We start from the raw sequence: 24,173 nt of genomic DNA on the forward strand, positions 1-24,173 counted from the left end.
CTAAAAAGTCAGAAAAGACCTTAAAGTTAATAGTGAGGGCTCAAAACAGGCTGGAACATTCTAGTATATCATGGCACAAGCATCCTGCTACATATCTGCTGCTGTTCTTTTCTATTGCTGTTTGAAAAAGCAGGTACTTCAGTGGGAGCTCTGAAGCTCAAGAAGACAGTCCATCTTCCCCTCAGCCTCTCCCCATTGCAGTGCCTGATTCCTGGAGGCACCCATGCCAGTGCAACCTGTTCAGGACCTTTCATCTTCTGCCTTTGCCTCTCCTCCTCCTACCCCTGGTAAACAGAAGGAAACCCTTCTTTGGGTCACACAGAGAGCCTCCACTGTGCCTGAGAGCTGCTGACCTGCTTTTAAGATGCAGCTTTTGCAGCTCCACCCAGTTCCTGCAGTGACATGTCTGGATGTCCCCACGGTCCATCCAGTGACTTTCTCTGCATGGACAAGAGAAAACCCCCTTGATTTCAGATCAGATGAACAGAGTTAGAAAGAATTAATCTTAATTGGCTTTGTTAGGGTTTAATTCAAAAACCTCTTGTGTAGGAGCTAAAAGAAAGGAAGACTCAAAATGTCCATCCCATGTCTTCTAGAAAGAACTTGAAAACAACTAAAGCAAAACAGCAGCAGAAACCAGGTGCCCTCCTCTTCTCGTTTTCCCTTCGCTCTCCTTAGCCTCGCCTCTTTTGTCCTGCTCCTTCTTTTCCCTGGGAAAAATGAGATGGAGAGAAAGGGACCTTGGGAATGTGCAAGTCCGTGACTGAACAGCCCCGTTTGTGTCGTTTCAGCTGTGCCCAGCAGAGGGCAGTCCAGTATCACTAAAGTTACCACTGACGGGCATGAGCAAGAACATCCTTCCCCCACCAAGGCAGAGCCAGTGGGCTGGGGGAAGTTCCGTGAACGTGAACCCTGCTACTCAGGGATGGATTTCAGAGTGAGTGAGGAGCAGAGCTGAGACTGGGTCACTTCCCAAAAGGGGAAACTGAGGCAGGGACGACCACTGCTCCTCTCCCTGAGCTGCCCAGGCTCCACCTCACTCCAGTGTCCAGGCACCGCAGCCTAAGCTTTGCCAGCAAACCCTTAAATCTCTGCTTTTAAACACCTGCCAACAGACAGGAGCCAAAATCCCTTCTCTGCCCTGGCAGGAAGGGGGCACAAACTGATGGTCAAAAAGCAAGAAACAGCAGTGACCTCCCAATGAGCTTCCCATCCTCCTTCCCTGTGCAGGGTGCCCGGCGCAGCCACCAGCACACGGATCCCAGTGCTGCCTTGCCCTGCTTGCTCCCGTTCTGATGCTCACACTGCAATGACTTCACTTGATTTAAGAAGTAAATACCTGCTGCAGCAGCAGCCAGCCAGGACACCATGTCTGCGATGGTTCAGAGCTCTGCCTTCCTCCCTGAAAGGGTGGGAGCAGTGCAGGGGTGATGCTGCCATGACTTCTGCATCCTTCTCTGGAGCTATACCCCTGCAGCCCCCCCTGCAGCATCCCAGTGGGGTTTGGCACCAGAGATGTCCCATCCCATGACACGCTGCACTTGGTCCAGCTCCAGTCCCCAGACAAGAGCAAGCCAGGTCCTTTTAGCAGCCACAGCAATTAATTCACCTGCAGAGGTGGGGTTAGAAGTTATTTATAGGTGAGGTGATGAAACCTGGGGAAAACCCACAGACAAAGTGAACCAAACAATGCAGGACAGGCTCCCCTGGAGGAATGTGCCAGCACCTCACCAATCTCACACAGAAGAACTTCTTCCTTATAACCAACCTGAACTTCCCCTGTTTAAGTGTAAACCCATCACCATCAAATCTCCATCACCGATTGTTTACTCACTGCCCGAGGATGCTGGTACTTCTGGGAGAGGAGAGGATGTCTCCAAGCTCATCTGTCCCAGAGCAAACTCCCATCCTGCCTATGGTGGGTGTCAGGGCTCTCCCTATAAGCTGCTGTTGCACGTTGCTTGACAGGTACTAGCAAGCGCTCCCAGCATCAATTCCCTTCCCATTAAGGAAGGGCAAAACGTTTCATACACCAGACCTGATTGCTTAGTATGATAAAAGCAAGTCATCAGAACAGGCTGCTCAGTCACCAGCAAATCCTAAATCCCTGCCAGCCACACACTGGCCGGCTTATCCTATGGCATGACCCGGCTTCAACAGCCAGCCTGAGCAAATGGAGCAGATTTCCTCTCTGACATGCTCCCAGCCTTATGCTGGGGGCGACAGGTCCCTCTTGGCTGGGGCAGAGCCAAGCAAGCTACATCTGTTACCAAGCATCCCTCCCAGCAAGGGACCAGGCTTTGCAAAGCATCTGCTGGAAGTTTTAATTACCATTCAGTGGGGGGTAATCAGAGCAAGGAACTGGGGTTTGGTACCTTCCCGAGGCTGCTCAAGTAGATGGTGGAGGTGTCCTATCGAGTTTTGGCCACAAATGGTTGGTCTGAACTGCTTAGAGTGGGTGCAAAATGATTTCACGTAGAGAAAGGGTCCAGTGATTGTAAGGGGTGGGGAAAGAAGGGGAAACCACAACCCAGCATCGAGCGAGCCTGGTAAGCAGTATCAAAACCAACACATTCATCTACCCAGCCTGAGGCTCCTTCATTTCCATGTAGGATATCAGGGTCCTTCCACCCCAAATCAAGCCATCAGTCACCTCTTGACTGCTCAGTGAGTGAAGCTTGCCTGGGTTTTGGCCAGACTTCTCTACACACAGCCTTTGGGAAAAACACACCTTTATAGCCTGCCTTCCTTCCCTCCACCCCATTATAATGAAGAAGCCTAAATGTGTCACCTGTAGCTTTGAAGTCCCTGGATTTCACGAGTGGATTAATAGGTGAGCCCCAGGGGATGCTTTGGGTAAAGCCTGTTATGAGGACAAAGGGCTTCGAACAGGAGGCTTGAGAAGGTCACCCTGGGAACGCATGATGGGATGAACACCACCTCCATCCATTTACAGTCATTCAAGCCCATGTTTTCAAAGGGATCAGGCCTGAAGAAGGTGGCTTTGAGTTATTAAGGTGCAAAAGGGTTCAGCAGACAAGGAAACTTTGGTTAGACTTTGGTGACAAAGAAACCTGCCCTAAGAGGCAAACATATGAACAGCTCTTGACCCACCTCCTCTCCTCTAAGCACTCGTGATCAGCTCCTCCTATTGCAAGACAAGGATGTCCTGACAGCAGCTAATCCAAGACGAGCATTTAATTAAGAGCTGGAAAGGAAGCAAAGCAATTGCTTTTCAGTGGGGATTTCTATGGATGGAAATAGATGCCCACAGAGCTCCAGGGCTTTTAATCAGGCGCTGGTTCTCATTGCAAACTGAGCTGGATGTGCAGTCACCGAGCACCAGCGAGGATAAAGCAAACCTCATGGATAAACCAGCTCTTCTGTACAGACACTGATAACCCAGAGGTGACTTTCCTTCCCTCTCCCCTTCTGACACATCATCTTCAGTCATTAATGCTGAGCTGCTGTGAGATGATCATTCAGTTGTGCTGGCAGAAGCAGAGGAGGAAGTGGTGTGAATGCACTTGCAAGGGGACTGGTGCTGAAGGAGTTTGTTCCTTTCATTGGCCCAAGGGGAAAAAGCAGCCAAATCCTTCCTTGGAAGTTGAAGTGCTAAGAGGGAGTCAGTCGGCCTAAATCAGAGGCTGGTGCCCTTCTTGCCCAGACAAGGTAGGAGCAAAGAGGCACATGGCCAGAGCATCCCTAAATCCCAGACAGGTTTTGGTTGAAAAGGACTCTAAGATCATCCAGTTCCAACCCCTGCCATAAGAAAACATGGATTTGCAGACATTCAAATCAAGCAGGAATCAATGAAATTGAGAACAAAACCTGAAATCAGAGAATCATGGAATCAACCAGGTTGGAAAAGCCCTTTAAGCTCATCCAGTCCACTCACTCCCCAGCACTGCCAAGGCCACCACTAACCCATGGCACTGAGGCCTCGTCTACACGATATGTGAACACTTAAACATTCCCTGTTGAAATAAACCCTTTTTGGTGAAAGATGCTGTTGGGCTGAGGACATCCCGAGCTCCAATCCTGCTCTACTGCCTGGCAGCCTGCCCAAGCCTGCCTGTGGGCATTGACTGTGCTTTCTCTTCAAAAGACACATTTACATGACTCACATTCGGCTCCAAAACACTTTAAAAGGGGTTTCTACAGTGTAAAAACCAGACACAGCCCCCAACCTCCCCCCAAGTGGTTCCAACCTTTCCTGCTTGTTACAAAAAGTAGACTTTTATTTGTAAATGCCTAAAAAATGGGATCTCTCTCCTGTTCCCTCCCTCCCTTGGAAGTTTTTAGTAAGAAAGAAGTGGTAGCAATGCCATAGGAAATGCCAGTCCCTGCTGGATGCCTTCCCATCAAGGAGGGATGTCTCCTGCTGATTCCCAGTCCTGGTGGATTGCTTAGAAACTTTGGCCTTTTAAAGCCCAAGAACAGCAACAACCTCCATCTCTTTTTAGTCAACTGCTTAAAAAAGAAGGGGGGGAAAGCACAGGATAAACACCCCAGCAAAGGAGATACGGACAAAACCAGTGCTGCAGGACCTAGATGGCAAAGTCCTCATGGTCCTGTGGGCTGAAGGCAGCTGCCCGCAGCATGTCCAAGGAGTTGACGAGGATCAGGGTGCCAGTGAGGTGCTTCCAGCGCTTGGTGATGGGGTTCTTCATCTTATCCAGCCCAGTGTGCAGCTCCTGGATCACGTCGCGATAGCTGTCGCCCATCTGGCTGCTCCAGGTGAGAAGGAAGTCGTATGCTGGCTTCCACATGGCCTGTGGTCAGAGAACCAGAGACTCAACTGCGCTGGAAAAGACCTTTAAGATCATCAAGTCCAGCCATGGCCACCACTAACCCACGTCACTGAGAGCCTTGTCTACATGGTTTGTGAGCACTTCCAGGGACACAGGGCAGAGAGGGAGTAGATCAGAGCAGAGGCAGGCTGGAAAGCATCATCCAATGCATCCCCAATGCACCCCCATCCCAGAACAAGCACATTCCTACGAATACCCCAAAACTTCTCCACCATCCCCAAATCCCTCTTATCCCCCAAAGGTGCTCCAGCAGAACACACTTTGAAGGTACCTGCAACCCAAGGATGGAGGCCAAGCTCCATCACTCTCACCTCGCTGTCCACTGTCCCTGTCTTGTCCCGGTGCGGGGCCTCGTAGGCATCCATCTGCTGCTTGGAGACCTTGGCGAGCTTCTCAGCCAGCTCCCTCCAGCGCTGGGCCACCTCCACGGCTGTGGTCAGCAGCACGAAGTCCTGGATGAGCCGCACCACCAGCCCCTGGCAGTCCATCTTCAGCAGGGCCTGAAGGACAGGGGTGAGAACCAACTGAGAGAGTCAAGGAAAGCGGGAATGGGAAGGGAACCATGCAGGGAAGAAGTCCATTGAGAAGCCATTCTAAAGCCTCCCACCCCCTCTGGAGCAGCAGCTGGTGAAATGAGGCCACCAGGCTCCTCAGAAGGGTAATCCCATTAACGGAATGGAGCACCATACCCCAGCCTCATCTTCCAGGCAACCCCTCCAGATGTTCAGGCGCCACCATAAGCAGTTTAAAGTATCCTAGGGGCTAAGAGGAACAGATGCCTTTAATCAATGTAATTAATTCAGCACAGTCCATGCAGCTTCCCTGTCCAAGCACAGAAGAGCATCATCAGTGAGCATGAGCCAACCAGAAGACTTTGGGATGGGACCTGGACAAAGGTCCAGGCTGAGGAAACTGGGGCTTGGAGTAACCTGGTCTAGTGGAAGGTATCACAGGGGATTGGAACTGTATGAGCTTTAAGGTCCTTTCCAACCCAAACCAGTCTGGGATTCTACACTATGATCAGTCTTGGGAAGAGATGGGCTGGGGTGAGACCCAGGCAAAGGGCCAGTTAAGAGCAGTATAGGACCATGGCTTGGCTGGGAATGTTCTTGCTCTTCTCACTGCTCCTCTGCCTCCCTATGCCAGTTCAGGAACCTCCTCCTTTTCCATCATTTATGGACCTAAAACCTGAGATTTTCTGCATGGTTTGGAAGAAGTGGGGAAGAGGAACAGCAGCAGTCCTGGTTTTCCAGCAGGCAATGACTTAGCCAGGGAAAGAAATGACAGAGGAGGGTTATCTTGAGGATAAGAGCTCCTATCTCTAGGACAGGAGATAACCCTTAACATCAGGAGATCTGCTCCAAGTGAAATAGGAGAAACCCCACAACGCAGCCCAGAAAAGGAAGGATTTAAGTAACAGTTCCCAGAGGACAAGATCTGACCAACACAATAGCCCACTCACCAGGGCTCCCCCATCCTTTGCCAGAGCCTGTGGACCACAACACCCTCAGCAGAGCAAATCCCACCCCAAGCTTCAAGTGGCTACAGAAAGGTGTTTTGGATTAAGAAAGTGGCATCCCCCTTTTGAAAGCAGAGAGATCCCACACCATGCCCTGGGTGCTCATTTGCTGAATACCTCCTTGTTTTCCTACAGCCAGATCTGGAGTCATGGCACCAGTGTACTCAGGATGCGTGAACACACCCATCAGTGTTCCAACATGTCCCTTCCATAAAGGCAAAGCACAGCTCAGGGATGCAGGGGACAGCCACACGAGGGGTGCCAAGCACCAAGGAACCACGCTGGTTCCTATTTGGGAACGCCACTCATACCTTCACCATGGAGCTATGGGTAAACCCCAGCACGTTTGGCTCTGGGGCAGAAAAAGGGTTAAATCCTCACAGGGACATTTGGTGGAAGATGGGCATATATGAAAGCACTTCAGCAGTTTGCAAGGCAAATGCACATTGATTTTTCCCTTATCTGCTTCCAGCTTAAAGCTGGGCTCCATTCTAATTACAGCTGCAGCCCAGCGCTTGTTTGCTCCTCCAAAGTGCTTACACTGGTTTCCTGTGTGAGCTGAAGTAACAAACCCTCTTGTTAAGCAAGCACGGAAAATGCATTTCAAAGAGCATCATTCTTTAAGGGCATTAAGCAGCATTTAGATCTCACACCTGTGTGCCAGAACTTCCTATTCAGCAGCACTTCCTCACCACCCAACCCCTGGATCCATCACCCTCTCGTCTGCAGGCAGAGGATCCGGATGATCCTAAGGAAGGGGAAGATTTAGCATCCTCAAAACTGCCTTTCCAGGCAGATGGACGATTCCCATCTCTTGCCAGAGGCTGAGCAGGTCTGAGGCATCAGAAGAGGCCACCAAGAGCCAAGTGCATCAACTGGGGTTAAGGATAAAGCTACAGGACACAGATTCTCTTGTTCCTTCTGCTGCTCAATATAAACAAGAGAACAGCACCAAGCAAAGCAGTTGGGGACACTCTAATGACCCAAAGCAGCAGTTTTGGAGGAGATGGATTGCTCCCCACCCTGCAGTGTGAGTGTTAACTCTGAAACCTAATTATGGCCACAGAACCACCTCCTTCCTGTGCTTTGCCCCCCATGATTTGAGCAGGGGGGGCATAATGCACATTATGGGCTGGGGAAAACACGCAGGAGAATGCGCAGAGGTGATGGGAGATGGGAAGAGCACCAAAGCCACACAGGGATGGGGTGCAAGGAGCAGACAAAGCCACTAAGGTCTGAGTCAAAGGGTAGTGGTAACAGCAACACAGCCTTTTTAGCCTGGGTAGAACTTACTCCCCCTGTCATAGAACCCCATGGAATGTGGGCAGCCATGGGGCTCTCCTGCAAGCCTTGACTGGGATCAACAGGGCTACAGCCACCTCATTCCCACCCCTTGGTACCCAGCCATGCTCCCTGCAGAGGTGTGACCTGGGCTGTGCCTCACCAGCACCCTCCGAAGCATTTATTAACCTCAGAAGGGCTCCAAGCCAGCTTCACCAGACAGGCAAGTAAAGGAGGTGGTTTGATATTCAAATCCCAGTTCAAAGCAATGTAGAAGCGCCTCTACTTAAAAGGCATCCAAGGGAGGCTGGATTTGCATCCCAGCTCTGAAATGCAGAATCCCATTTCCCATCCTCTAATAATGGAAACCAGCACCTGGAAGAAAGCAAGCCAGGCTAGAAGGTAAAGGAAACCCCACAGACTGCATACAGATGCATGGCCAACTCCGGCCTGTGCCCATCACCACAACCTTCACTGTCCACTCCCGCACCTGCAGGCACCGTGCCTAGGGTGGCACCACAAACACAGCTCCCACCTGGAACCTCATCAGACATAAGGAGAAAGGCTCTATAACCCCTAGTAGCTGGTGAGACCCACTGGGGAGAGGATGCTCATGCACAGGCTCCCGTCTCCATCATCCTCTCCAGGACACAGGAGTTGGCTGTGTGCAAGCACTCCCCAAAATAACCATTGCTTTAGGCATTAAACATCTCTTTCACTCCCTTCTTTTGGCTGAAGCACCCCTAAAATCACCAGTCATGTGCAAAATACTGCACTATACACAATCTTAAATACCAATTCTTTTGGGTGTTCAGCACAGCGCAGCATGGTTCCTTAGGGAAGCAGCATCCAGGATCTATATGTGTGATGGGGATTTGTTCCCATGAAGTCAGAAGAAGGGCAGGAGTCAGTCTTTCCCTCTGGACCCAGATCCAGCACAGGGACTACCATTAGCCAGCTGATTGCTTTGGAATGGAGGAGTAAGAGGGGCCCAACATAAGCTACCTTGCTCTGGCATGCTCTGCTGCGCCAACACAAGGTCCAAGCAATGGACACCCTGCTTAAGCTCACCTGCAGCTCTTTGGGACCTGCACACACCAGGTACAAGCATTATCTTTTGGTACAAGGCAAGCAGCATGCAGAGCAAATGACAGAAAACAATGGGGAGAAAAAGATCCCAACATCATCTTCTCTATGACCTTTAAAAGTAGCCTGAAGAAGAAAAGCTCCTGATTTCCACAGCTCCCTGCTGACATGCCCAATGGCAATCCCAAAAGACCCATATTTTTCCCCAACAGCAGCATCTGATGGAAAGGATGATAAATGAGTGGCTCTATACAAACACCCAGAGAAAGAGAATTGTTCTGTCTCATCATAGGTCCATCTGAAGGACCAGGCAGTGCAGTCACTGCATGGCCAGGTACTGGTGGCCCAGCTTCTTGCATCAGTGCCCAGGCTAACATCTGAGCAACATTCCCCCAGTTACCTTCACTGCTGGTGCTCGATTAAAACCAGTAATGATTAAAAGCAGGTCACTTATTAACTAGTCACCATCATCAGGCTTTTCCATGCTTGGCAGCTGGTGCATGGCTCTGCCACTGCAGTTCTGTGTACTCAACACTCAAGGGAGATAAGCCTCCTCTCACCACTTTACCCTTCACAGTCCCTTTGAAATGAGACAAGCAACGGTCAGATCAGAGCTTAGTGCAACCAGTTCTTGCCAGCAGCCATCGGAAAGCAAGACCCTTTGTTAGAAATCAAATCAGATTTAAACACAATAAAATACCTTGCATTTCTTCCCAAGTTAAGGAAGATTTAACAGCACCAAGGGGCTTTAGAAGCAGCATCTTCCATCAGAAAGGGAGCTCATCCTTGATGGACAGGCTCAGACCCAGAAAGAAGAGCAAACAAAGCCAACGCTGAGGATTAGGCTCCATTCAAACAAGGGGAATAAATCCCACTCTGGAGCTCTGCACTCCAGGCATCCCTCGGGGAGCAGGATGTTTTCCTGCAGCTTATAGACCTCTCCTTGAAGGAGCTGCCCCCTGAGTACCCAAAGAGCTTTATCTTCCCCTTATTCTCCCCACTGAGGTCTGACATAGATTTTCCATGACCTACAGACAGTTTGGGGGCCCTGGAAACAAAGGGAATAGATAGAAGGAATGCTTACAGGTAAAGCAAACAGCACAAAGCCTTTGTGAGCATCCCGCAAGAGGAGCACAGATTTCATCTCATTGTTCACTCAGGCTAATGATTAAAGGAGCAAACCCTCTCTTAGGGAAACCATGGGGTCAGACACCAGCCTTGACTACCACAGTGGGTATTCTCCTCTCCTGAATGGCCCCAGAAAGGAGACAGACAACCTCATATGATGGCAAATAGAACCCTCAACAGAAGCAGCAGTGGTGGCATGAGCTGGCACCTGAAATACCCATGGGCCACAAAGTGGTACCCAGGCACAGGGAGTGGAGCATCTCCCTTATGAGGAAAGGCTGAGGGAGCTGGGTCTCTATAGGTTGGAGAAGAGGAGACTGAGGGGTGACCTTATTAGTGTATATAAATATATAAAGGGGGAGTGTCACGAGGATGGAGCCAGGCTCTTCTCAGTGGCAAACAATGATAGGACAAGGGGTAATGGGTACAAACTGGAACACAAGAGGTTCCACTTAAACTGGAGAAGAAACTTCTTCTCAGTGAGGGTGACGGAACACTGGAACAGGCTGCCCAGGGGGGTTGTGGAGTCTCCTTCTCTGGAGACATTCAAAACCCGCCTGGACACATTCCTATGTAACCTCATCTGGGTGTCCCTGCTCCGGCAGGGGGATTGGACTGGATGATCTTTTGAGGTCCCTTCCAATCTCTAACATACTGTGATACTGTGATACTGTAATTGCTGGACAATATTTCCATGAGTAATGATGGGCTATATCCTCTTGTAACACTTCACACCTCAAACTCCAGCCTCAGATTTCCCCCTTATATTTAAGGGAATTTTGGGAAATGAAATAGAATCATGGGATCAACCAGGTTGGAAAAGCCCTTTAAGCTCATCCAGTCCAACCGTTCCCCAGCCCTGCCAAGGCCACCACTAACCCATGGCACTGCAGGGACGGTGGCTCCAGCCCTGCCCTGGGCAGCCTGTTCCAATGCCTGAGCACCCTCTGGGGCAGGAATTGTTCCTCAGCTCCATCTAAACCTGCCCTGGTGCAGCTTGAGGCCGGTTCCTCTTGTCCCATCCCTTGTTCCTTGGGAGCAGAGCCCAGCCCCTCCTGGCTCCATCCTCCTCTCAGGCACTTGTTGGGAGCGATCAGGTCCCCCCTGAGCCTTCTCTTCTCCAGACTGAACCCCCCAGGTCCCTCAGCCCTTCCCCATCACACTGTGCTCCAGGCCCTGCACCAGCTCCGCTGCCCTTCTGTGGCCCTGCTCCAGCACCTCAATGTCTCTTTTGTAGTGAGGGGCCCAGTCCTCCTTACCCAGGCTGCCTTCTCACAACTTCATTTTACTGCTGCTGCCTGCACCCATCGTAGCCAAGTGAAGCTGTTGCTTTGTCTTAATTCAATTGGCATCCTAAACCACACGATTCCCTATAACTCAGCTATCCTGCTTCTACAGGACAGCCTTTTTAGAGGAGAGCTGCAAATCTCTTCCAGGCATTTCATCCTGTATTTTCTCTGGCTTTCTGTAAAATGCTAGAAATGATCATGAAGATGGTTTCTTGTAAGAGATTTCCTAATCCATCCTAGAAATACTCAGAGGCAGCACTTCCCCAAATGCTTTTCAGGACAGAAGAGAGCCATGCATTTCAATTTGCAAACATGAGCTGGATGTAAAGCATCCCAGCTCAGAGGTACCTTGGGTTTAGCTGCCACCCAAAAAGAGACTGGGCAGTGCTTGACAACCCTTTCTGGGTAGGAGTTCAACCCTAAACCTCCTGCTCTCTTGCAGCTGGCCACTACAGCCAGGCATACACCTTGGAACCAAATACCCATCAAGTGACACAGCTCCTTTGTCAGTTCACAAATAAGCCATGAACAGGCCTCGGTTTTGATGACTTTACTCATTACATTCAATTACTCAGTATGGTTTATGTGAATGTATGTCAGCTAATAGATAACTCACAAGTTTAGTTGCCCAACTCACTTTAGTTGCCCAAAACCAAGCTGACTTCCAAACATAAGGTCACCTAAATCACCTATTAAATTCAGATCCCAAGTGAAGACAGCTTTTCCACTAGTATTGCCTTTACTGATGCACACTTTGACACCGGGATTGAGGAAACCACCAGCTTCTGAGTGACTCCTACAAGCATCCATCATTGAAAGGGATCAATCAAGTAGACATAGGACCAAAATCACCTTGATCTTGAGGGGCTTTAGATAAGCTTCCTTCCAAAGCAAGCCTGTTGCCTGCCCTCACACAACATGTCCCCATGCCATTTCACCCAGCACAAGCCTCATTTACTGCCATTAAAGCAGCAGTCCACCAACATGCACAGCGACAGGGTTAAACTTCCACCTGCCTGTGTAAGACCTTAGAGATGGACTTGATTTCCTACAGACTGAATGAGGAAATGTCCATGTCCCCCAGCAGGGAATTGAGATCCCCTCATCAGACCCCAGACTCACCGTCATCAGCTCCTTCTGGAAAGACTTCCTCTCCTTGTTCTCGCTGTTGTTGCAGTCTTCCTTCAGCTTCTCCAACACAGAGGCCACTCGCTCCGGCTCACTGTCCAGCTCTGCTCGGCAGAAGAAGGTGAGCGGCAAGTTCAAGTACCCCAGAGCATCGGCAAAAGACCTCCAGCTACTGAGGTTCTCCATGAGCAGAGTCCTCACAGAGGCGTAGATGTAGGTCAGGAACTTGCAGGGCCTCAGGATCTGCTCAAGCAATAGGCTGGTGGTCAGATCTGGCCCAGAGAAGTAGCTGGGCTTGACCTTCCCAACCACGAGCACGTTTTTGGTGTGTACAAGGCCTATTTTCCCCTGGTAGTAGCCAATGTACCACTCCTTGGTCCACAGCTGCCCTTTCAACCTGATCTTCTCCTCACTGAGGAGGGCTATGACATCTCCTTTCTTGTACTCCAGCAAATAGTGGTTCTTGCTTTGCCTTACCACCGTCTTCAGCAGCTTGCCATACTTCAGGCTCAACACTGGCCGGTCCTGAAAAACCGGATACTTGGTGGTGGCAGCCAGAGGTGAAAGGATGATCTTCCCAACCTCATTCTTCTTGAGGAACCGCCTCTGCCCCATCGGTTTGATGGCACTTTTTGGAGGTGGCTGCGGGGTCTGGACGCAGAACTGGGTCAAAATGGCATCCTTGTCATCCTTGACCTGTATCCTTAGCGTGAAGTCCGAGAGCTCGTTGGGATCAAGGGATGCAATGGGGAAGATGAGGCGGCTGACCTTGCCCAGCTTCATCTGGAAGCCCCGCACGATCTTGGCTTGCTCGCTGGCTTTCACCTCGTAGTTGGTCATGTTGGAGAACATGCAGAGCTTGAGGTCCTGAGGCCGGGACAGAGCAAACTGATGCTTTCCCCAGAGCTGGAGGGCAACAGGAGCCGGGCTGTGGGACTGTCTTGTGACCTCATTCACCAGGAGAGTCTTAGGTGCACACTCGTGCCCGAACATGGCCACGACAGTTTTAAAGGAGGGGTGAATGTGTTTTGGGCCATAAACACCAACCGTGATCTTCTTGCTGATGTAATCCCAAACGGTGTAAGGGTAGAGGATGTTCTGCCCCTGGGCTACGGCTGCGATGTACATGCAAGGCTCCAGGTTCTCCAGCTGCACCTGGATTGTGTCCCCATAGGAGTAGCTCAGCTGCATCGGTGTGTATGGCCCCTCTTTCATGTCACTCCGCAGGCACTGCAGTCCTACCAAGCTCTTGCTCATGATGTCATTCTTGACCTCTGCTGACACTTTCATCTCCAGGATGATGAAAGTTTTCACCTCCATGTTGCTCAGTTTGATCTGCAGGACCGGGCTGATGGTGCTGCACTTGTCACTGTTCAGCTCCAGCGGTGGATCCAGCATCGCCTTCATGGAGATCTGCTGCGTTTCCCCAGGGCACACATGACCTTCAGGCACGCGAATGCTGATGTTGGTGTCTGGAAGCTGAACGGCCCCACCAGAGCTATCCAGCTTGCAGACAATGTTGGTCTCCACTGGTTGCGTCTGACCCCAGCCAGGATTTTGACCAAGCAAATCCAAATCATGGCAAGACCGAGCCAGCTTCCTGTGGTTCAGCCACGCTGTCCTGAAGTCCTCCCGGCTCTGGAACTGCTCAGGGGTGGGAGACTTCAGACCGCTGAAGAACCCTGATGATGCTGGAGCATCTGACTTGGCCTGAAGAACGGACAGTTCAGACAAGCTGTAGGAGCGCTTACTCCTGAAGAAGGGATTATCCCTTTTCACAGGCTGCTCCAGATCCAGCCTGGTTGTAGAGGGAAACTCATCAAAGATGTTACCCAGGCTGCTATTAGCAGCCAAACTGGAAGCAGCTGAAGCAGGAGTCCCCGTGTCAAAGAGCAGCAAGTCAACAGTGACGTTGGAGTTGGATTCCCTGTCCGCGCTGGGCACTGTCTGCAGATTCCCATTCAGAAATGGGTTTGTCTGGACACCATTCAAGAATGGGTTGTTACTGTAGGGTTTTGCAGAGTTCCTTTTCACGTCAGTCCACTCTCCAAGCAGGTCTAACTCCTTGACCCCCTCATCAGGGCTCTCCAGTAGATTGTCTATCATCCCGCTATCCGTTAAGGAAGAGTCACGGTAGTTTACAGGCTGGACGTAGGAGGAAGGGATGTAACCCATTTCGGTGGTGTTGTGAGCATACCACCACTCCCCTCCCGACGTGTCTAAGACATAAAGGTGGTCACCCTTGGAGAACTTTAAAGTGGTGAAATTAGTTGGGCAGTAATCTTTGATTGCTATCACTTCCTTTGCGTTTCCAAAGCATGTGGGATTGTCGATCAGCAAGGCACTAGGAGAAGGCACTGCAAAGCCAAGGAGAAAACAGCACCGTAAGCAATCCACAACAGTCACATCTTACTTGCAACCACTTATTTCAGGTCAGAATCCCCTCTGTTTTAAGCAGTGAAATAAGGTAATTTTACAACCTCTCAAACCTTCTTCTCCCTCTGGTGTATCTGATACATTCATGTTCCTCTTCCCAAAGGGTTCATGATCTAAAGGCACTAATGGAGCTGGGAAGAGCAGTGGGAGCCAAAACAGGAGAAGCAGCAACTTGTTATGCTCCTGATGCAGTCAACTGCCTTAGCAACAAACCTCCCCTCAATGCAAGGCCCCATGCAGTGGCTCCTGTACCAGGCACCAGCATCCCACCGCCTCACTGAACCCCTGATGGATGATGCACTACATGTGTTGGAGGAGTTTTGAAGGAGTAGGAGTTGCTTCCTACCAGCTCTCCATTTCACCTGGCATGCTGGGATCTAAGCTCCTAGAGGCAAAGGCTAGAATGGCAGGCATCCCTTAAATCACAGAATCGCTCTGGCAGGTTAAAGCCATTCCCCTTGTCCTGTCCCCTACATCCCTTGTCCAAAGCCCCTCTTTTATATAGTAAAGGAAGAGTTTGTACACATCCTAAACAGCCCATCATTAACCCACTTCCTCTGGCAGCAGGCAGGCAAAGCCATGAGGACATTTATTCAGCATAAAACTAAACACAAACTGTGCTAAAACTGTTTTGCCACCTTTGTAGGAAGCCACCATGAACTCAGCGCTGCAGCTGGAGCTGTCTGCAGGATGGGGCATTTTGGTCTCCCCATCCCTTTGGATCAGACAAGTGGCCGTCCCCATGTCCCTACAACTCTGCACACCAGCAGCAGGGTTAACTGGGGATTTGTTGAAACCAGCAAACCCCTTACAGAATATGAGTAATTCCTATTTTTGCATTCAAAACAATCTCATTTGCAGTGTGTTTGACATTTGCTTTCTTCTTGCTACACCTGCAAAAGCAATCACTTCCGTGCATGCTTCCTTTTAAAGGCCCTCGGCACACCCTAACTTCCATCTGGATTTATTTCATGGGATGCATTTCTGCCAGGGGAGAAGTAATTCCCTTCTTCCCTGAACACAGCTTTTCCGCTGGGTAAGGTAAAATACAGCTGGAGAAACAGCAGTAAAAGGAAGAAATAAAGATTATTCAAGCAACCTGCAAGCTCCAGCTCTGGGGGAGAGGGAAACAAACACCTTGTTGCTGTCACCTCTCTGAGCTGCTGGACCTTTTGGTGTTTGGTCCAAGCCCATCCTTGCCCCTTCATGGATGCAGCAGCACTTGATGCTCTTCCCCATCACCCCTGTCCTGGACCACAGGGGAAAGGGGGCATCATCGCACCCAGCCCGTGGGACCCCGACCCACCTTTGACATCGCAGAGGCTGGTTTCGGCCAGGCCCTCGCCGAGGTCGATGAGCGTCCCCTCCGACTTGCACCGCGGCAGCGCGCCCGCGTTGGCAGCTCGGATGCGCTGCGCCGCCATCGCCGCCGGGCCGGGGGCACTAGGGAGCCATGGCCCGTCCGAGGGCAGAGCCGGCTGCAGGGACCCGGCGTCACCGCGAGCAACCAGCCTGGGGACAGGAACAGAGCGTTAGCAAAGGCTCCGGACCCATCCTGCGGGGCCCGTACGGGAGATCCGGGACGTTGAAGGGACCTTAAAGCTCATCCAGTTCCAACCCCCTGCCACGGGCAGAGACACCTTCCACTGGAGCAGGGTGCTCCAAGCCCCTGTGTCCAACCTGGCCTTGAGCACTGCCAGGGATGGGGCAGCCACAGCTTCTCTGGGCACCCTGTGCCAGCACCTCAGCACCCTCACAGGGAAGAGCTTCTGCCTAAGAGCTCATCTCAGTCTCCCCTGTTCTGGCAGGTTCAAGCCATTCCCCTTGGCCTGTCCCTACAGGCCCTTGTCCAAAGCCTCTCTCCATGTTTCTTGCAGACCCTTTAGGCACTGCAGCTGCCCTAAGGTCTCCCCTTAAGGAGCCTTCTCTTCTCCCAGCTCTCACATCCTCATGTTCTCCATAAAGATAACCTGGGTGCTCATAGTAAGCACAGCACTGCCTACAAATCACTAAGGGCTTTGGAGAGCAAGGACAGTCTGGTCTTGGACAACACTACTGCTGGCTACAACCCTGTACAAAGCAGCCCTCATGCCTGTAAGTTATTTGGGGTTATGTTGCTCCAAGGCTCATAAATTGGTCCTTCTCTCCATTTCACAAGAGCTTGCAGGGCATTTAAACAGTTACATTGCTCTAATACATATTTATAAAGCCATCAAGCACTCAGATGCTGGGGGAGCCCAGGGCAGAGGTTAGCAAGTGTGAAAGACCCACAGGACCTGGACTTCTGCATGTTCAATCAGGTCATCACTCTCTCCCATTGCAACACTGGAATATCCTGCGATGGGGACCAGCTTTTCCCGCATCCTGGCCAACCAGGCATGGACCAGGCAGAAAAACATCCCTTCTTGCACCAACTGCCCTGCTTTACTTGAAGAAAAACACAAATAGAGGGGGGTTTATCTCCTTTTTCCTCGAGAAATGCTTCCAAAAGCACTTCCAGCATCCCTGGGGATGACACATCAGCATCCCAGAGCCGAGCCTGAACCATCTCCCGCTGCCACAGAACACACAGCACTTGGACTGCCAACGCTGTGGCTGATGCAAGCGCTGGTAAGACCTCAGCTGGTGTCACTCCCAACGCTGTTCTTCCTTTCTCCCCCCCCAACACATTAAAATCCCTCATCTTAAGTTAAATCAAGCAGAAAATCACCCCCAAACTTACGTTCCTTAGGTAGGAATATGGAGCTGATAGGAAGAGGAAGACAAGTACCGCTTGCTTTGGCTGTTTCTAACCTAGTGGGGCTCTCTCCTCCAGCACAGAAGCCCTGAAGGATTTGGTGCCCTTTTCTGGAATGCTGTAAGAGGAAATCCGCAGGGGAAAGCCTGAGCAGGAGATACTCCAGCCTGCTTCAAATGCTTCCCAAACCATCCCCCAGCATTGGTATGCTGGGAATGCGGGTAGCTGGAAGGGATGCACCGGGCTCCAGCCAGAAAAGGGAAGGGAGAACTTGTGTGGAAACGCTTTTCCCTTTGAGAAGAGCATTATTTCAGGTCCTGCTGGGAGGGGAGAGGGCTTGGCAGGCATTAAACACACAGAAACCAGGCTTTGAGACAAGTCTTACCAGAGCAGGTAAGACAGGGGGCCTTGGAGCTGCCAGGAGCAGCAAGGAAAAGCAATGAACAGGCAGCGGGGAGAATGGAAAGGAGGAAAGATGCTCTCTTTAGCTAGCATGGTTCACCCTCCATCCAGCTCACCCCTTTGCAAAGCACCACTTCCTCGAGCAGGTGCTTGCTCCTCATCAGTGCAAAGCACTGATTGGAACTGCAAGTTGTTGAGGTGGCAAATGAAGACCTGGAAATGCTACTAAATGCTTACTAAGCACTTACTAAGCACTTCCTGCCTCCCCCTAAAGAGACCCTGCAGACACGATGTGGGGTCTTGTAGGTCCCTCCAACCCTCAGCTGCAGGGTTCAAACCCACCACAGCTACACAGGCACGAGGTGTCGGGCATCATCACTGCAGAAATAGCTCAAGTGGCCAAGTTTTCACCCATTTTAGCAATGCTTGTGCTAAAAAAAAACCCCCAGTTTAATCACAATCCGGTGATAAAACCCCAGAAACACCTCAACAGCCCAAAGGTGACCTCTGCTTGGTAAGCACTGCACAAGGCAAGGCAGAAACCAGCCACAGGTAGGTGATTTCTCCTGTCAATCACAGTGCAAGCCATGAATATAAAGACCTGCCTCATAATCCAGCATCAACTAATCTTGCCATCAATCACTGCAGTCGTGTACTGACAAACCCACAAGCCCCACAGTGCCTGGCATTTGCAGGGATGCATCCCCTTCCTCTGCTTGTAGAATTCTATGGGAATCTTTATGCTAAGGGTCTGACAGATGTGGTTCTGTGGAGAAACAGCTGGGAAATATCCCCTCCTACCCACACCTCTCCAAAAGCAACAAGAACATACATCAAAACGAGCCAGTATGAAAAGGTATTTCCTTTCCCAAAAGCAGGAGCTTGGCTGCATCTCAGTCCACTTGGGATGGAGCAATGCTCTCACACATGAAAGGATGGGGGTGCATGGCTGGATGTGGGGTGGAAGCTGTGTTTTGGAGCTGACAGAACCAAGATGTTTCTGAATGCAGACACAGGACAGAGAAGCAGCCAGACTTTAAACTCAGGCTATGGGAGAATAAACAGGGACACTGGGGAGGAGGATGGGGGTAAAGCAAGGGTGGGTAGGGGAAGATTTGCTTAGAAATCACTTCTGCAGCCACAGCTAAGACAATGGTCTGCAAACTCCTCTGAAAGCACTTGGAATACTGACTAGGATTAAATGTAGACTAGGAAAAAGCCAGCCCCTCTCCAGGTTTCTTGTAGGCAAAATACAGGCATGCAAGCCAGGAGGACCTGCTCCATGCTTCCCCCACCAACAGGCAGTATGGATGCAGGGCTCCACCGCAGTTACACCCCTTGGTGCCAGCTAAGTCACTATTCTTTCCAATATCCCAAAATAGGCTTCGTGGAAGGTTGGGCAAAGCTTTAGAGAAGCTCCAATGAGCCCATTCCCATAGCTACTGGCTGGCACCTTGCAAACCCTCACCAGCTTCCCAGGGCATGGGAGCAGCAGGGATGGTGCTGCCCTTGGCATGATGACAGCTCCTCTGTCAGGTGACACAGCGGCTGCTTCACCTCCCCTCCCCATCTGCTTGGTGTCTGCTCCCCAGGGACATCACGAGGATATCCATCCTGTGAGTCACCCACCAGGGGAACAGCAGAGCTGTCATCAGCAAGGACTTGCCAAGCATGGATTTAACCCTGCATTAGCTGGGGCTACGAATAAGGCTTTTAGGAAGGGACAGATGGGACATACAGGCCTGGCCACGCTCCTCTTGCAGAGAGGCTGGCTACTAGGCAAGGGGCAGAGATGCTGTTGGGAGGGAGCAAGCTGGGGAGCAGTAGGGATGCTGAATCTCCTCTCTACCACAGATCATTGGGAGCCCCCCTGAGATGCAAGGGGTGGTAGAGCGGTGCCAGCAGCAGAGCCCCATCCTCCCCAGTGCTCCTGAATCCATCCATTGTGCCAAGCTAGTCCTGATGGGATCATGGTACTACCTGGATACTGAGCTATAAATCAAAGCCATAGCCCAGCATCTATTGCTGGCCAAGGGGAGGTCTTCTCCAGCAAGCACTGGCTGCAGCCCAACTTAGGTGGGAAAGAACTCCTCCCAAGAGCCTCAGTGATGGAAAACCCCTGACTGCCAAGAATTTGGGCTGATAACACCCTGGAGGCTTAGGAGCTCTGAGTGGTACCAAGCACCATTGAGGCTGGAAATGGAGCCAGGTCCTTCCAACATGCAGCCAAACCTAGGGCAGTACACAGCAAAGGGAGGTGGGAAGCACTGATGGACATTCCTGCTCATCCCACACCTCCCAGCCATCCCCGGAGCTGCAAGGTCCATCCCACTTCAGCACACACATGTCCAAGGGAAGCATCAGGAGCAGGAGCCACCATGACACAAATGGGTCAGCCTCACAGTAACTACACCCCTGTGTGCCTGCTCTCCCTGGGTGATGCAGAATAAGCCCCTTAAGCCCTAAGCACCAAGTGGTACAAGTGCAGGGGCAATCCTCCACCTACCCTTGGCCACAGGGTGGGAAGAGAAGAGCTCCAAATCCATCACTCATCATCATCTTCTCATGCCAAAGCCAAGACCAACTCCAAGCACTTGTTGTTTATGGCTTTTAATGTGCCTTTTCCTCCTCCAAAGTCAAGCTCCTCCAGCTTTTCTACAAACACAGCAGTGGGTTTGGGTGTTTCTTGTAAAAACAGTCATCTCTGCTTAAACACATGTGAATCCAGTTTCTTGTAGCTACAAGTTCATTTCCCAGAGCCACAGCACTACCCACAGAGTTCATTCATCCCACACAATGAACTGACTGAAAATCACAGCTTTTATCACACACAAAATCATCAGTAACTCCAGACCATGGAAGCAGGCACACAAGGGACCCCTGGAAACCCAGGGGACACCCCAGCCCTGAAGGAGAGCCAGAAGATGTGCCTGGGAACACCACCACCAACCAGATGCTGTCACCACAATGGGCAATGGCCTCCTAATGAAGCCTTTTTGGGCCAAATTTCAGCAATCTCATTCAGGAACTTGGCTTTGCCTTGTAGATTCTTCACCTTCAAGAGCTTCCCCATGACCATGGTCCAACACTACCTTGACCATTGGGCTGAAGTTGCTCAACATGCTTTGACCAGCAGCAAATGAGCTGACAACGTAAAGATTTGCTTGCTTTTCCCATGTTTGTGTTAGCAGATCTTCCAGCACACGTGAAAAACATCATCCTCTACACTGGCACCATCAGCACAGACCCAACCTCGACTGGTGTAACGCCATTGTTTTTTGCACATCTGATGCCAGCAGTGCCTCATACCTCAGTGATTCCTGACCTTGTTGTTCGCTTGTCTTCTCCTGTCCTCCTCCTACTTCACCACTTGGGTTTCCCAAGCCAATGCTTTCATCTTAACACACAAAAAACATCCCCCCACCCCTCAAAGAACTCCAAACCCCCAACCAAAGGTAAACTGCTCCTTGACAGTGATGGGACAAGAGGAAACAGTGTCTGAAAACACACATCCCACTGTGGCTCACAGTGTTACCCCAGCCCTGCCAAGGCCACCACCAACCCACATCACTGAGAGCAAACTGATCTCCCCTCATGGTGGCCCCTCATGATCTCCAGTCACAGCCCCCCCTCATCTCACCCCCATAGTGGTCCCACACTCCATAGCTGCAGCTCCTCCCCCTCATGGCCACCCCTCATCTCCTCCGAAGATCTCCCCTGATGGCCACTCCTCACATACCATGGCCGCCCCTGCTCTGTCCTTAGGATCTCCCCTCACAACTGCCCCCATGGCCACCCCTCAGCCCTCATGGCTACCCTCATCTCCCCTCATCATCTTCCATCATGGCTGCCCCCCCCTTCCCTTATGATCTCCCTTCATGATCTCCTCTCACCCCTCATGGCCGCCCCTCTGATCTCTGCTCACGATCTCCTCTCACCACTGATGGCTGCCTCTCTCCTTCCCTCATGATCTCCCCTCATCGTCTCCTCTCACCCTTCATGGCCGCTCTTCCACTTCCCTCACCATCTCCACTCCTGATCTCCTCTCACCCCTCATGGTCGCTCCTCACCCCTCATGGCTACCCTCATCTCCCCTCATCATCTTCTGTCATGGCCCCCTCTCCTTCCCTCACAATCTCCGCTCACCCCTCATGGCCGCCTCTCTCCTTCCCTCATGATCTCCGCTCACCCCTCATGGCCGCCTCTCTCCTTCCCTCACGATCTCCGCTCACCCCTCATGGCCGCCCCTCTCCTTCCCTCACGATCTCCGCTCACCCCTCATGGCCGCCCCTCTCCTTCCCTCACGATCTCCGCTCACCCCTCATGGCCGCCCCTCTCCTTCCCTCATGATCTCCGCTCACCCCTCATGGCCGCCCCTCTCCCCTTCCCGCCAACACAAAGAGTGGTCTTTCCCCACCAGAAGACAGCCACAGGCACAGCTCACCTTGGCCAAGCTGCTCTGGGCCACCCCTCCAGGGCCATCCCATGGCTGCGGAGCCCCACCAGCTGTACGTGCAGGTGCTCACCCAAGAGAGCTGGTCCGAGGGCCCAGTGATGTGCTGGTGCCGTTTCCTGCAGCGGGGCTGAGGCACCCAACGGGTATTATTCCATCTTGTCAGAGCTGAAGTAGCTGGATTTATGCCACTCCCCATCAAATTAAGCAGGGCAATGAAAACTTGAAGCATGGTACAAGGCTTTCATTGAGACAAGCCCTGGAGGAACTCATTATCCTGCTACCCTCAGGGCCACAGTCCTGGCAGTGTCTCCTTCCTTAGATCATATAGATGCTAATTTGAACTTCAAGAGCTGTCAAAAGCTGAAGCAACCAGTAGCAGAAAAGCTGTGCTTCACCCAAGTGGAGATGATGACTGAGCTTTAACTGCATCAGTGCTTAAGAGCCCTGTCTCCATCACCTTCCACTCATTCCATCTTTGATGGAAAGAAGTAGCTGTTCTCAGTGGGATTGCTGATGCAGTGCACAGAGCCACGAGCTCTTCTTGTTCCTGGCTGCAATGTTGGGAAACCAGTCCCACCAGTGTGACCAGAGAAGGGCAGGCACAGGAAAGTCACTGACGCTGCTGCCTCGCACCATAACTGATGCAGTGACACACAAAGAAGACAACAGAAAGCTCCAGAGATGAGCTAGCTCCAACTCATCCTTAGACCAACACACACACAACTCCAGGCAGCTCTTCCTGCCCAAGCATTCCACCAAGATGCATCTTCCCCACACTGACCACCACTTAGTCATGCAAAGAGTGTCAAAGGCTGAAACACTGGTCATGCTTGGTCCTCATGACCTGCTCATCATTTAAAAGGAGAGGGCTGCATTAGGGATGAAGATGCTGCAGGCAGGATGTCCATCATATTGTCCATAAGTGTCATATTTGTCCATAGCAGCCAGGCGAAATTCCCAACGACTGGAAAAGGGAAATATAACCCCCATTTCCAAGAAGGGGATTATGGAAGACTCAAGGAGCTACAGACCAGTCAATCTCACCTGTGTGCCCGGCAGGATCTTGGAGCGGATTCTCCTGGAAAGCATGCTAAGGCACATGGAAAACAATGAGGTGGTTGGTGGCAGCCAGCATGGCTTCACTAAGGGCAAAGTTTGTCTGACCAGTTTGGTGGCCTCCTATGATGGGGCTATGGGACTGATGGATAGGGGCAAGAAAAGCCACATGGAGACATCAGAGCAGCTTCCAGTGTCTGAAGGGGGGTACTAGGATGCTGGAGAGGGACTCTTCATCAGGAACTGCAGTGATAGGACAAGGGGTGATGGGTTCAAACTGAAACAGGGGAAGTTCAGGTTGGAGATAAGGAAGAAGCTCTTCCCTGTGAGGGTGCTGAGGCGCTGGCACAGGGTGCCAGGGATGGGGCAGCCACAGCTTCTCTGGGCACCCTGTGCCAGCGCCTCAGCACCCTCACAGGGAAGAGCTTCTGCCTAAGAGCTCATCTCAGTCTCCCCTCGGGCAGGTTAAAGCCATTCCCCTTGGCCTGTCCCTACAGGCCCTTGTCCCAAGCCCCTCTCCAGGTTTCCTGTAGCCCCTTTAGGCACTGGAGCTGCTCTAAGATCTCCCCTTAAAGAGCCTTCTCTTCTCCACAAGCCCATCATGGCTCACTTTTCAGCAACAAAGACTTTGCCTTAACTGAGATTAGAGCTTGCTTCAGGTGGGAATTGAGCTTCCCAGGTGCCAGCCCCCACCTCTGCCAGCCAGGAGGGTGTTTGAGCTCACCCCAAACAGACCAATGTTGATGCAACACAGCAGCAATCACCAGCGCCTGCTGGTTTAATGAGTTACCCCTGGAATTCAAGCCCTTCAAACCACACACAGGCTTCCTGCAACCTGCAC

At 51.5% G+C, this 24,173-nt stretch overlaps 1 protein-coding gene across 1 annotated transcript; it reads right to left on the bottom strand.

Annotated features, from left to right (window-relative positions):
* Window positions 1-4,550: 4,550 nt before the first annotated feature.
* SH3BP4 (SH3 domain binding protein 4) lies at window positions 4,551-16,105 on the bottom strand (the record flags this gene model as incomplete). Its single annotated transcript, XM_080632044.1, has 4 exons — window positions 4,551-4,775; window positions 5,126-5,314; window positions 12,240-14,602; window positions 15,988-16,105. 4 exons carry the CDS (start codon window positions 16,103-16,105, stop codon window positions 4,551-4,553), a joined length of 2,895 nt encoding a protein of 964 aa, XP_080488170.1.
* Between the last annotated feature and the right edge of the window lie 8,068 nt (window positions 16,106-24,173).

The sequence above is a fragment of the Psittacula echo genome, assembly GCF_963264785.1.
Source record: "Psittacula echo genome assembly, chromosome: 20".
Lineage (NCBI taxonomy): Eukaryota > Metazoa > Chordata > Aves > Psittaciformes > Psittacidae > Psittacula > Psittacula echo.